At 46.0% G+C, this 13,132-nt stretch overlaps 1 protein-coding gene across 3 annotated transcripts in view; it reads right to left on the reverse strand.

Moving 5' to 3' along the window:
* The window catches only part of SPEN (spen family transcriptional repressor), a 104,106-nt gene that overhangs the window by 10,017 nt on the left and 80,957 nt on the right, over window positions 1–13,132 (reverse strand). For all 3 annotated transcript variants that reach the window (XM_068241648.1, XM_068241649.1, XM_068241647.1), the window contains one exon: window positions 3,867–11,607. In XM_068241648.1, the coding sequence (XP_068097749.1) occupies window positions 3,867–11,607 (7,741 nt within the window). The remainder of the gene's footprint in view (window positions 1–3,866; window positions 11,608–13,132) is intronic.

Genomic DNA, 13,132 nt, shown 5'->3' on the forward strand with positions numbered 1-13,132 from the left:
CAGAGATCGTCGCGATCGGCGTTTCTCGACGCGCCGGCTAGCCGTCCCTAGACGTTGCATGCGGCTTCTAGGGACGGCCGAAACGATGCGTTAAATCGGGATCAGAACGCCGCGTTTATGCAATCGACGGTAATCGACGGTAACCGCGCAATGCTAAACGCTCCTATTCACTTGAATGGGAGAGTTTAGCCGATGGGTCCCGAACGCTTGACGGTAGACGCCGCCAAGCGTCCGTGTGAACCGGCCCTAAGGGCCGGTTCACACGGACGGCAGGCGGCGTTGGGGTGGCCAGGAAGTCGCGTCGTCCTGCGACGTCCCGTTCGGTGGCGGCGGTACAGAGATCGTCGCGATCGGCGTTTCTCGTCCCCGCAGGGGGACATATAGCCGCGCCGGCTAGCCGTCCCTGGACGTTGCATGCGGCTTCTAGGGACGGCCGAAACGATGCGTTAAATCGGGATCAGAACGCCGCGTTTATGCAATCGACGGTAACCGCGCAATGCTAAACGCTCCTATTCACTTGAATGGGAGAGTTTAGCCGATGGGTCCCGAACGCTTGACGGTAGACGCCGCCAAGCGTCCGTGTGAACCGGCCCTTATACTACAAGGAGGCGGCAAAATTGGCCAATCAAAACTGAAGGTGTGGACCAGGCCTAAAGGGAAGGTTCAGGGACTAGTTAAAAAAAATTAAAATCCATTTCCACTTACCTGGGGCTTCCTCCAGCCCGTGGCAGGCAGGAGGTGCCCTCGGCGCCGCTCCGCAGGCTCCCGGTGGTCTCCGGTGGCCGACCCGACCTGGCCAGGCCGGCGGCCAGGTCGGGCTTCTTCTGCGCTCCATGGTGCGTTTCACGCCGGCGCGCTGACGTCATCGGAAGTCCTCCGGGCTGTACTGCGCAGGCTCAGAACTACTGAACCTGCGCAGTACAGCCCGGAGGACGTCCGATGACGTCAGCGCGCCGGCGTGAAATGCACCATGGAGCGCAGAAGAAGCCCGACCTGGCCGCCGGCCTGGCCAGGTCGGGTCGGCCACCGGGAACCTGCGGAGCGGCGCCAAGGGCACCTCCTGCCTGCCACGGGCTGGAGGAAGCCCCAGGTAAGTGGAAATGGATTTTATTTTTTTTTAGTTAGTCCCTGAACCTTCCCTTTAATACTATGTCTAACATTCACCGGACGGTAGTCATAAAAGGGCGAGATATTTAAACTGGAAGCAGTACCAACCCAGCTGAGAGTTGCCAAGTTAATGGAAGTACACAACCTTCATTGTCATTCCTCATAGGTTTGCTTGCACCAATATATGCACATTATGTGCCAAACACTCCCGAAGATGCAACTGCTATAAGGCATTCAAGACTATACAAATTTTGTATTGCTCGCTTACCATGATGTTTTAATTCACATTCTGTATTTGTTGTTGTAACATAAAAACAGTAAGATTTATTGCACCAAAAACTAAGGGAACAAAAGAAAATCTCCAAGAGGAAAAGACGTATCGTTATCCCTCTTCCTCCTCACAAGCAAATAGTATGACAGAATATCCTTAAATCTCTCCACATGACCTCCTCCAGCTCCACCTTAGGAGAATTTGCTTTTGCTTATCACCAGTGTAACAAACACCAACATACTCCAAAAAGCATAATAAATACACACAAAACTCAGACAGCGCTTTGTTAGCCAGCGACATGCTATCTCATGACCGGGAGAGATTTGGGGAACATCACCCAGATAGGAGATGTAGCTATATGTCACTAGGAGCTCTAATTGGAAAAGTAAAGATTTGGGATTACAAGATATTCACCATTCATTCTCTGTACGTTTATCAGAAAAATAAAATAAAGTATGTGTATTTTACAACAAATTCACACCCTCTTGGAAAGATGATGTAGAGCTTGAACAGCATTCATAAACAACTACAGAGCACTTTTAAAGAATATATATGTTGAGGGGTACTGGAGATGTTGTAGGGAGTAGTTGGGCAATTCAGCCACTGACACACACTATCATTATGTTGAGAAACACATTTCAAGACAATATAAAATCTTAATCTGCATTAAAGTAAAACCTGAGGTGAAAGTTATGCGGAGGCCGACATATTTATTTCCCGTTAAGCAATGCAAGTTGCCTGGCTGTTCAGTTGATTATCTGCCTCTAATACTTCCCGTCATAGACCCCTGAACAAGCATACAGCAGATCAGTTGTTTCTAACAATACTGTCAGATCTGACAACATTAGCTGCATGTTTGTTTCTGGTGTTATTCAGACACGGCTGCAGCCAAATAGATCAGCAGGGCTGCCAGGCAACTGGTATGGTTTAAAATTAAACAAATATGGCAACCTCCATATCGCGCTAACCTCGGGTTCATCTAAAGCAACTTAAAGTGGACCTGAACTCTTGCACAGGACAGAAGGACAACAGAAAAATGCGCCCTGTATGTATTTAGAGAGTTTAGCCTGTTTAATTCCCCCTTGTGTCTAATCACAAGTTGTATTTTGATCTCTCCCCGTGTCGCATGACTGCCATGGCAAAGATGGCAGATAAGCCCATTTGAAAGCACAGGCTGTTAACAATATGTCTGCTTCCATGAATCAGGAAGTAAAAACAGTGCAGATTTATTTTAGGATTTGTATCGGCTACTACAAGTAAATGTTTTCTTTTTAAAGGATACCCGTAGTGACATGTGACATGAGTTAGACATGTGTATGTACAGTGCCTAGCACACAAATAACTATGCTGTGTTCCTTTTTTTCTTTCTATGCCTGAAAGAGTTAAATATCAGGTATGTAAGTGGCTGACTCAGTCCTGGCTCAGACAGGAAGTGACTACAGTGTGACCCTCACTGATAAGGAATTTCCCTTTTTAGCTCTTTCTTGCTCTCAGACGTTATTTTCTGCTGGGAAAGTGTTTTAGAGTTGATATTTCTTATCAGTGAGGGTCACACTGTAGTCACTTCCTGTCTGAGTCAGGACCGAGTCAGCCACTTACACACCTGATATTTAACTCTTTCAGGCAGAGAAAGAAAAAAAGGAACACAGCCTAGTTATTTGTGTGCTAGCACATACACATGTCTATCTCATGTCACATGTCAGTTCGGGTATCCTTTAAAGGTTATTATGCTGTTGCGTATCTTTTAGAGCAGAGAGGACATTCTAAGTTCAGGTCCGCTTTAACATACAGCAGCACTGCTCGAGTTAGGCGCTGGGCAGTGTCACTAGTAGTAAAATATTGGAAACCAACTTTACCGATATGTTAATATGCACTACCCACCACCCATTCTCACTTGAACCCTCCCTGCTAAGTGCCTAAACTGACCCTACACAAAATTATTTGCACAGCTTAAATGAACTCCAAGAGACTTAACACATGCCCTGCTTAGGTTATTTCCCCACTACCTCCTTATTTTTCCCACTAGCTCCTCTGCATTTTCAAACAGGAACTTCAGAGGTTAAACTGCCAAAGGGAGGCAGAGGAACCTTGTTTTGTTCCGTAATCTCTCTGCTTGCTGCTCTGCTTCTATAAGTCTTGCTCTGATACTGACAGAAGAGAACTGTCGGTAATGAAACTGTGTTGTACCGCATGCTGTAACCTTGGTGAATTGATATTTACGGACATTGGTTGAGGTATTTACCGTACAAGATGGTAATTTACCTCACTGCTCTGTAATTTCAGTTTTTCATGCGATAACAGCTTTGATGAATTGACACTTTCCTATGTGATCGGTAAAGTCAGCTGTTTTCAGTATTACCAAATGCGGTAATGCTTGGTAAATTGACACAATACACCCACCAAAACCCTTACTAAAAACAATAAAAACAGTCTGCACAATTCAGTTTACAGGGATTGTGAATGACACATTTACATGAGGAGTGCTCACCTGTGATGGAGTCATACTCCGAGACTGTAATCCAATGGGTGATGCAGCAGTGAATTGTGGGTGTGAAAGCTGGCCAGCAGGGTGATAGGTCCGAATGTCCGTGTACACAGGGCGATAGTCATGGAAAGGGCTGCCTGACTGGTGGATGAGAGGTACACCGTGCGGAACCACCACTGGCTGAGATAAGTTCATTCCGCTCAGCATTCTGGCATCGTTGTGTTGTGAATGAGACAATTTCACATCGGGTTGCTTAGCCAACTCTTTCACAGGCTGTGGTGTCTTACTGGCGGGAGGAGTCTTTACTGGACCCTCGGGTGTTCGGGTCTGCCTGGTCTCTGAATGGTGGTCTCCAACTGCAGTGATGTGAGTGTGCATCATCATGCGAGGTAAGATGACCTCCTGAGGAACGTTGTAATGGTCCAGTCGCATTCCCGCCGGTGGTATGCGATAATCAGGCTGCATCACCAGCACGTCAGACTGAACATGAGCTGAACCTCGCGCCGGGTGAAGGTAGGGGATGTCCTCATCAGCACCATGCTGGGAAGACAGCGTAGGGAGTACCATCTCTCGAATAGGTGCTGGCTGGGGAGTATTGGATCGCTGGGGTCTGACATCCATCTGAGTCTGCATAGCTGCTCTGGGGGAGTGAAGCGCCTCTTGACGCATGCCATACGGCATCGCTGGTAATGGCGGGGTGTTAATTCGAACGTCCCCTTGTGACAGGTGACCGAGCGAAACTGACTGTGTTACACTATGGGGTGGCATGATGACAGTCTGTTCAGGGTGCATGCTAGGTATGTAAGGTGGTACTGGTATTCCAGGTGCCAGCATCACAGATGGATTGCTAGTTAAGGCAGAAGAAGCAGTTACACTTGGGTGACAGGATCTTGCAAAAGGAGAGGAGTGGCCAGTGGTACAGGGTGAGTGAGGTTCCTGCTTAATGTTAAGATGTGGCAGTGCTCTGTCTGTCGGGGTATTGGATCCAGATCCTACGTGGTTGGCTTCAGGCTGCAACTTTCCAGAAAAGGAAGAGTGGTGTGGACTCATACTGGTAGGCTGAAGACCTTTAGAGTCCACTTTCATATCTGTAATTTTCTTTCCAGACGATACCATCTGACCTGGCATCATCGGAGTGTGCATCAAGACTTGAGAAGCATTCGGGGGCAGACCTTTAACAGGTTGGGAGGAAGCATTGGGAACAGCAATGTGACTCGATTCAGACTTCTCCAGACAGGACCGCTCTTGTTTGATGGTTGAGATAACTGGGGAGGCATTATATGGTTGGTAACTTGTAGGTGTCTGGGGTCCCTTGGGTAACAACTGAGGAGTAATGGGTTCCTGCTTAATTTGTGTTTTAGACACAGACTGTTGAATTTCTATGTCGACAGCACTTGCTGGAGGAATCTGACTGATCTTTGCACTGATCCGCTGGGGACCCTCTGTCTTCTGGCCAGAGTAACTTAAAAGCATTACCCCTTGAGAGGTGTTCACTCTCAGACCAGGACTAGGCCCAGTCTCAGTGGGCCTATCTTCTATAACAGTCATGGTTTGTTTCAAGCCAGCCCGGCTATCATTGGTATTTTGCCTTTGCTTGATCTTCTGAGATGGGATGCAAGGTGGGGCTGGCTGGTGTGGTACAGAATGCTTCGCCAACGTGATTCTCGGCAAATCATCGGGATCAAAGCTGTGAGGCATTCTGCTAATGACAGAGGTAGCCTTGGGGGTTACAATGGTTGCCTTCTCTTGGAAAACAGGAGCCTCAGCTGCTGGTGGCACTACCGTGTTGGTGAGTGGAACTGCTGACTTTTCTTCAGACACCGGTTTAATTGCCTCAACTTGAGGATGGACTGGTTCTTCGATGTGTGAAACAGACAACGGCTCAGAGATGGCAGTAGTAACAATGCTAGGAGTATTCGCAGATGAAGTCACGTACTTGGGTTCCATTAGTATTTTTCTTAAAGTGCTTGAACTGGTATCCACATCGGAAGCCTTGGTATCTGGTGGTAGAGCAGGGGGTGGAGTAGAAATTGTTGCATTCTCTTCATGTCTAACCATCCACTCAGGTAAGACAGCTGATGCAGCATGTGGAAGTGGAGCGGCAGACAAAACAGCTGAAGACTTTCCAGGAGTCAATGGCCCAGCCGGAGGTGTAGTAACGCTGGGCGGGGTAACGGGGGCATTTTCTGTACTCAAACGAAGTTTGATGCTGCCTTGACTGACATCATCAATAAAGAGTGGCTGGGGTGAGTCACACACATTCCCGGAGGTCTGCCTGTCCTCATCTTTAAAGTCTTCATCGCCATCCTTGGAGACTGTTTCAGTAGAAGAATTTAAGCTTGTATCCAAAGTCTGCTTCTCAGGACTAGACAACACAGTCGTCTCTGCAAGCTGTTTTTCCTTTTGTCCTTCATCTGGGATTTTTTCCTCCGCTCTGGGAGATTTGCCCTGAACAGCTTCATGAACAAATGTGTTATTGTTGACTGGCTCACCCTTTTTGCTGTTTCTCCGCTTTTTCTTGGAATTTGCTCGACCCCGGCCCCTCTTAGGAAGAAAGTCTGGTTCTGTTGCAGGTTCTGTTTCTCTGACAGTATTTGAAGACTCTCTGACATTCTGTTCTGGCGGTTTTTCTACGACAGGTACCGCCTGTGTTGAGGTTACAGGTGTGGGGGGAACAGTTTCAGCATTAGGGGTACTGTTATCCTGTAACAGTTGGCTGACTGCTTGGTTGGTCTCAGGCTCCAAGTCCTCTGATTGAGAAGCAACTGGAGCAGCAGTAGATTCGGGAGTAACCTCAGTTTCTCCAGGTGGATATGGTGGAGCTGGAGGAAAACTTTCAGCGTCTGTGGAAATATCACCCATGATGGAGCCGATAGCAGCTGCTAATTCTGTCTCGCTGGCCTGGTGTGCAGGTTTATCACTTTCCTCTTCCGGAGGACGAGTTTCTGAAGCCTCACCTTCTGGAGTTTCTTTATAAGCTGGAATTGTTGCGGTTTCTGTGATCTTCTCGATGTTTTCCACAGCCTGTTCGAGTTCTATTTGTCGTGCCAGTTGTGCCTCTTCTGGTGACATTTTGGGTTCTTTCAAAGCGTCTTTTTCAGTGGCATCTGAAAAAACGACTTCTTCTGGCTTTGTAATGGGTGGAGATACATTTTCCTCCTTCACAGGGCTCTTGATTTTGACAGGGGACACCACCACAGACTCGCCATCTTCATATGGTCTTAACGCACCCTTCACCTCATCAGGATTAAGACGAATCTCCACGTTTCTCAAACGTGGAAGTGTCTTTGAATTTTTTGGTCTTCCAGCTTTTGATTTTGGGGTTTTCTCCACAGAAATTTTCTTGTCTGACACATCAGCAGCAGAATTATCTACAGGGCATTTGTCCACTACTTCATCCTTTACATCAAGCTTGGGTTCAGAACATTCTTCTTTGACCAGTTTTGGCTTGCACTCCTCTTCGCTGGCAGGTTCAGTTACTTCAGAGCTCTCTTCATTTGATTCGTCCAAGCAGTCATTAGGTGGTGGCACCAACTCTACTTTACCCCTTTTACCTTGATGGTTGCTGGACACAGGTGAATGGCTCTGGGATGATTTTTGAGAGCGAGGAGATCTCCAACCTTCTACTGGCCTAGCACTATCCACTGACTCTTTACTTTCAGTATCCTCAATTTCTGGTTTTAAAGGCTCTGCCTTAACAGGAGATGAATCTTCAACTGCTTTCTTGCGGACCTTGGGTGGACGCCCTCTCCTTGGTGTGGTAGGCACAACAACTGGGGCTTCTTGAACATCTTTTTCTATTCTCTTTCGTGTAGATCGAGGGGTGTCAGCAGGTTCCTTAGCAGAAGAGGACCCATCATTATCACCTGTGGTTGCATAAACAGATCTAACATTTCTGCGTGTTCGGGACAAAGGCAAACTTGGTTCTGATGCTTCAGGCTCTGGAACAGCACTTGGGGATTTAGCTGCGCTTCTTGAGCTCCTTTCATGTTCAGTTTTTGTTTCTAAATGCTTCTGGGGTTCAACTCGTGGAGAAGCTGATCGATTCCGTTTTTCACGATCAATCCTGACACTTTTTCTTGTGGCTGGCTTGTCCGAGGCATTGGACCTTTTGCCTTTTGATGCTTTTCTGTTTTTTGGTGTAACAGGAGGCTCAGCTTCCACATCATTTTCAGGAATGATTGGCTCTACTTCTTCTGGAACAGTCTCTGATTTTTCACATATATCAGTCTCTGAACTTGTGATTGCAGGAGTGATTTCGTCTAAGGGCTCAGCCTCTTCAATCTTGATGTCCGGTTTGGATGGAGAGCTTGCTGGTGTTGCCTGTTTTACTTCTTTGACTGTATCCACACTGACTTCTGAAAAAGAAGCACCTGGTGTTGGTGGCTTTATCTCCAGACATGTGGGCTGTTCACCAGATGGTACTTCTTCAGGAGCCGGAGGGATAGGCGGTGTGTCCTTTGTCTCTTGTGTCTCAACAACTTGAACTATTTCTATTGGAAGTGGTGTTTGGACATCAACAGGAGAAGCAACTGGAGCAACAACTTTAGGAGATCTAACTTCTTCGATAGCTGGCTCAAAAAGCTCAGCTGGCTTTTCTTCTACAACAGCAACAGAAGGGGGTGATGGGGTTTTCTCCACCAATATTTTATCTGGAAGAGGTGCTACTGGCTCTAATGGAGGAACTGGCGCTGGTGTTGGCACAACTGACATGGGTGACTTAATCTCTTTTTCTTTGCACTCAGGAACAGTGTCAGGTGTCTTTGGCTGATTTTCCTTCTCATCGGCCTTTTCTCGTTCTTTTGGTCTTTGCTCTTTTTCCTTCTCTTTTTGTTGCATTCTTGTTAGTTCGATAAATCGGCTGTGAAACAGGACAACTGGTTCCTGCAGTAGATCTGAAGTACTGATGACACCATCAGAAGACAGCTGTCTCCCATAAGGATGCAGTGAACCCAGGTCAGTTTCTTCGTCTTTCTTTTCCAGATGCTGCAAACGCTTTGAGTCTTGTTCGAAGATAGAACTATGAAGGAATCTAGAGGCAAACAATTCCTGTTTTTCCTGTTCCTCCTCTTTGTGGTCCTCCTTTTTATCATCTGACTTCCCATCAGGATCGGTTTTGATTTTTTTCTTCTTCATGTACCAAGATGGAATGGGTCTTGGTGCAGAATCAACTTTCTCCCTTTCCTTATTGCTGCGGAAGCTGGCAAGCTTGGAGTCCCATTCTAAGAATGACCAATTTTCTTCACGAGAAGAGGAGAGAGATTTGGCTCTTTCAAGCAAGGCTTTTGTATCGGGGGTGATGGTCTTATCTAAAAAACGATGTCTTTCTAGCGACCCAGAAAGTCTCTCCTCTTTGTCCCGTTTATAATCTCCATCTCGCAGTAAAAAAGAAAACCTTGAACCATCCAGTATTGAAGTCACTTTAGGTGAAATAGACTTGTGATCACTATCTTCATCAGAGTCTGAGGGAACTTCACCAGGTTCAAGGTCTCTTGATCGCTTTCTAATGCTCTCTCGTTTTATTATATTACTGGGAAAGCCAACGTCCATTCTGCTGCTTTCTTGTTTTATTTGGCTATCCCATTTGCCATACTCCTCTTCAGGGCTCACAGCTGTAAATTTAGCTTTGGCAGGATCACTAAGGTGCTCTTTCTTGATGGGTTCACTAGATATTAGTTTATATGGCTCATCCTTAAGTCCCAGGTTCGGAAACATGTTTTTCTCATCAACCTGAGGAGACACTTTGTATTCTTTGATAGGCATTAACCTCGGTGAGCCAAGAGCATAGTCCTCCTCAAATGGAAAAGGACGGACACTCGGCGAACAAGCAGTTCTTTCAGATTCATCACTTATCTGTCGGGAACTTCTATAGTGCCTTTCAGGCTTGGTGATTTCAAAGTCCGAGTGTTCCATCTTTTTTTTTTTACTTGGAGGGGAGTCATCTGTGACATCCTGTGGAGGTTTTCCCACTTCATGCACGAGGCTTCGTCTTTCATATTCCTCGGCTTCTTTGCTGGGACTACCAAATTTTTCAGATTTCAACATCTCAAGCTCCATCTGCTGTTTCAGTTTGCGGCTTTGCTCCATCTGTTTTCGGTAACTCTGTGTGTAATCTATATCTATAGGAAGTTTTTCTTCAGTCTCTGACCTCTCCAAGCCCATGACTTCTCTTGGAAGACTGGAATAGATTTTTCTGTCATCTTTTGCAGACTCTTTATCCATCTCTTCCACCATTTGTACATGTCTCTGAAAACTTTTCATGAAGTTTATTTTTTTGCTTGATGGATCTGGAGAGCCAAATGGCTCGTCAACTGGCTCTCCCAAACGGAACTGAAGATCAGAATTAGGTCGCATGGGAAGGCTGTGGTCTTGACCATCTTTAGGACTACAAATGTTAAAAAGTCTTTCGGATTTGTTTTTTCTACCCTCCCTTTTTAAAAGTTCTTTCCTCGAGGCTTTTCTATCAAAGTCCCCTTCCCGAACCGCAGAGAAGTCCCTAGAAGAAGTAGGATCTAACTGTTTCCTTGAGCTCAAACGGAGATCATCATCATCAGCATTGTTTCTTCGAACATCAAGTTTTTGTCTCTCACATTTCAAATTTGCATCAGCAAACCTCCTTTTCCGGGCTTCTAACTTGTCCAGATCGGCAGCAGAAGCTCCTTCAGTAGGCGGTTCCGGCTTCAAGTGCTTTTTCATTTTTTGTTTGCTTTCTTTATCAACAACTTCAACATGACTGGAGAGCAGCTTCTCTTTTGGCACTTTACTTCTCGATTCCACTTTTAGCTGATCAAACTTGGTCTGCTCAAGACGTATCATCTGACTCTTCTGATCTGATGAAGGAGACTTTATGGATTCGCTGTCTGCCTTGGCCTTAGCTGATTTTTCTACACCAGGGGGTTCAAATACTTTCCCTTCCTTTTCATTCACCCGTGTAAGGACCACGCAAGGCATGAGATCCAACCGATTTTTTGATGTAGAATCCTTATCGTTCTTCTCTTTGGCCAGCAGCTTGGTGCTCCCTTTTTGCTTCTCTAAACTTGGCTCCTTTTCATTATCTTGATCAGTTTCTGAAGACTGTGAGCTTGCGGAGTGGTTTTTGGATTTTCGCTTTGCTCTGTCCGCTTTATCCTTTTCTAGTTTATCAGTCCTTTCTTTCCGTATCAGCCGTTTCTCTTTATCAGATCTTTCTGAATCGAACGTGCGCTCCTTATCAAGTTTATCAGGTTTGATGTAGCGCTCAGCCCGGGCCTTGTCCAGTTTTTCAAAGCGTGAAGGAGAAACGGAACTGCAGCTGCCACTGCGATCAGAAGAGCGACTGTAGATCCGGCGCTCGGGGTCACTTGTAATCCTCTCCGTTGGCGGGGGGGATCCTGCAGGACTCTGCGGTCTTCTTGAGTGTGCCGGACTTTGGCTGCGGTCTACTGTCCTCCGTTCACCGTCCCTCTCTCGGTCTGTCTCAAAGCGCTCCCGTTCTCGCTCCCTTTCCCTCTGGCGGTAACTATATTCACGGATATCCTGCTCGTATGGATCCCTGAGTTCTCTATACTCTCTGGAGTCTTCGTAGTAACGCTGCTCATAGTAATCTCCTTGGTAGGATTCCCAATCTTGGAAAAGCTCTCTGCTCCGAGCCGGAAACTCTCGTCTGGTTTCCTCCGGATATGTGCCTGTAGCACGGATGCTATCGTAGTAAGTCCGCTCAGCAGTAGTAAATTCGTGGAAGGATCCCCTTCGAGTATCGTCCGTTCTAAAAAAAAAGAACAGAATTTTGGATAAATAACTAGGCGTATTTCCTTTTGCAGAAATAACTATTTGTGAAAAACACACACACATATATACGCATCCACAAACAAATGTACATACTCAACACATGCCAAAATCTATTTATTTTGCTACAATTTCTGTATGCAAGCCATCTTGTAAAATAAATCATTAAAGTGAATTTAGTTCGATACTGCAAATTGTAAAGGACTCAAAATGTAGCAGAGAAAAAAATAAAACTTCTACTTAAAAGGACAACTGTAGTGGGAAGTATATGGAGGCTGCCTTATTTATTTCCTTTTAAACAATACCAGTTGCCTGGAAGCCATGCTGATCTATTTTGCTGCAGTGGTGTTTAACACCAAGAACAAGCATACAGCTAATCCTGTCAGATCTGACAGTAATGTCAGAAACCCCTGATCTGCATATGCTAGTTCAGAGTCTATAAGTGCGTACACACACACTACCGCCGGCAACGACGGACGTGTCGTTGCCGGCGGTAGTGCGTGTGTACGCACCTTTAGGCTATAAGGTTTAGAGGCAGAGGATCAGCAGGACTACCAGACAACTGGCATTGCTTAAAAGTAAATAAATATGGCAGCCTCCATATCCCTCTCTTTACAGTTGTCCTTTAACTGATGGCTATTGAGTAAGAAATAAAATGTTTTGTACCATATACTACTACTATGAGCTTAGATTGCAAAGGGCAGCATATATTTAAGATGATTTACCAAGACAGCTGAAAAGAAAACTGAGGCAGTTGCCTAGCCCTAGAGCAATCAATCAGGTGTAAGGTTTTAAAGAAAATCTGTGTTCAAACGTGCAAAGCAAACCTGTGAGAATATCATACAATTTGCCAACTCCCGAATGATCCATGGCCAATTTAAATGCAATCTTGCTTTACTCTGAAGTTTTGTTTTTTTCTTTCTTATTTGTATAGAGCGGAACTTGAGCCTGAGTGGTAAATTAAGCTCGCCCCTTTCTGTCTTGCTAAGTTACTCGCTCACATGAGCAAACGTCAAATATCGTCTGTGAGCACTGGTTCTTGTAACAGCTTTACCTGTGAGATAAAACTGACAGTCAAGAGCCTAATGTGGGAAGCATTTGTGGTTGTTGGCCATAGCAAATACTCATAGAGCCTCCAGCGACGTTTTGTAGCCTTCCTGTTGCTCCTAAAGGCTTTACAGAGTCCTCCATGCATGGAAGCCAGTGTGTCACCTGACCTGTGTCAGGTCACGTGACATGCTGGTAACTGTGCATGGATGCCAGGATCCCTCTAGGAGCACTCCATGAGCTACAGGAAGGCTACAAGACACCACTGAAAGCTTGGTGAGTATTTTAATGCCTGCAAACAACCCCCACACACAAAAAGTCCCCTCTACCACCTCAGGCATGACGGTGAGTCGAGACTTCCGGTTGCATTCCAATTAGCCATAGTGACAAAGATTTGCTTTCTGATCGACTTTGCCTTTATCTTAGGCTCGGTCCACACTTGTCCAGTTGCAGATCTG

Source organism: Hyperolius riggenbachi, chromosome 6, assembly GCF_040937935.1.
Source record: "Hyperolius riggenbachi isolate aHypRig1 chromosome 6, aHypRig1.pri, whole genome shotgun sequence".
NCBI classification, from domain to species: domain Eukaryota; kingdom Metazoa; phylum Chordata; class Amphibia; order Anura; family Hyperoliidae; genus Hyperolius; species Hyperolius riggenbachi.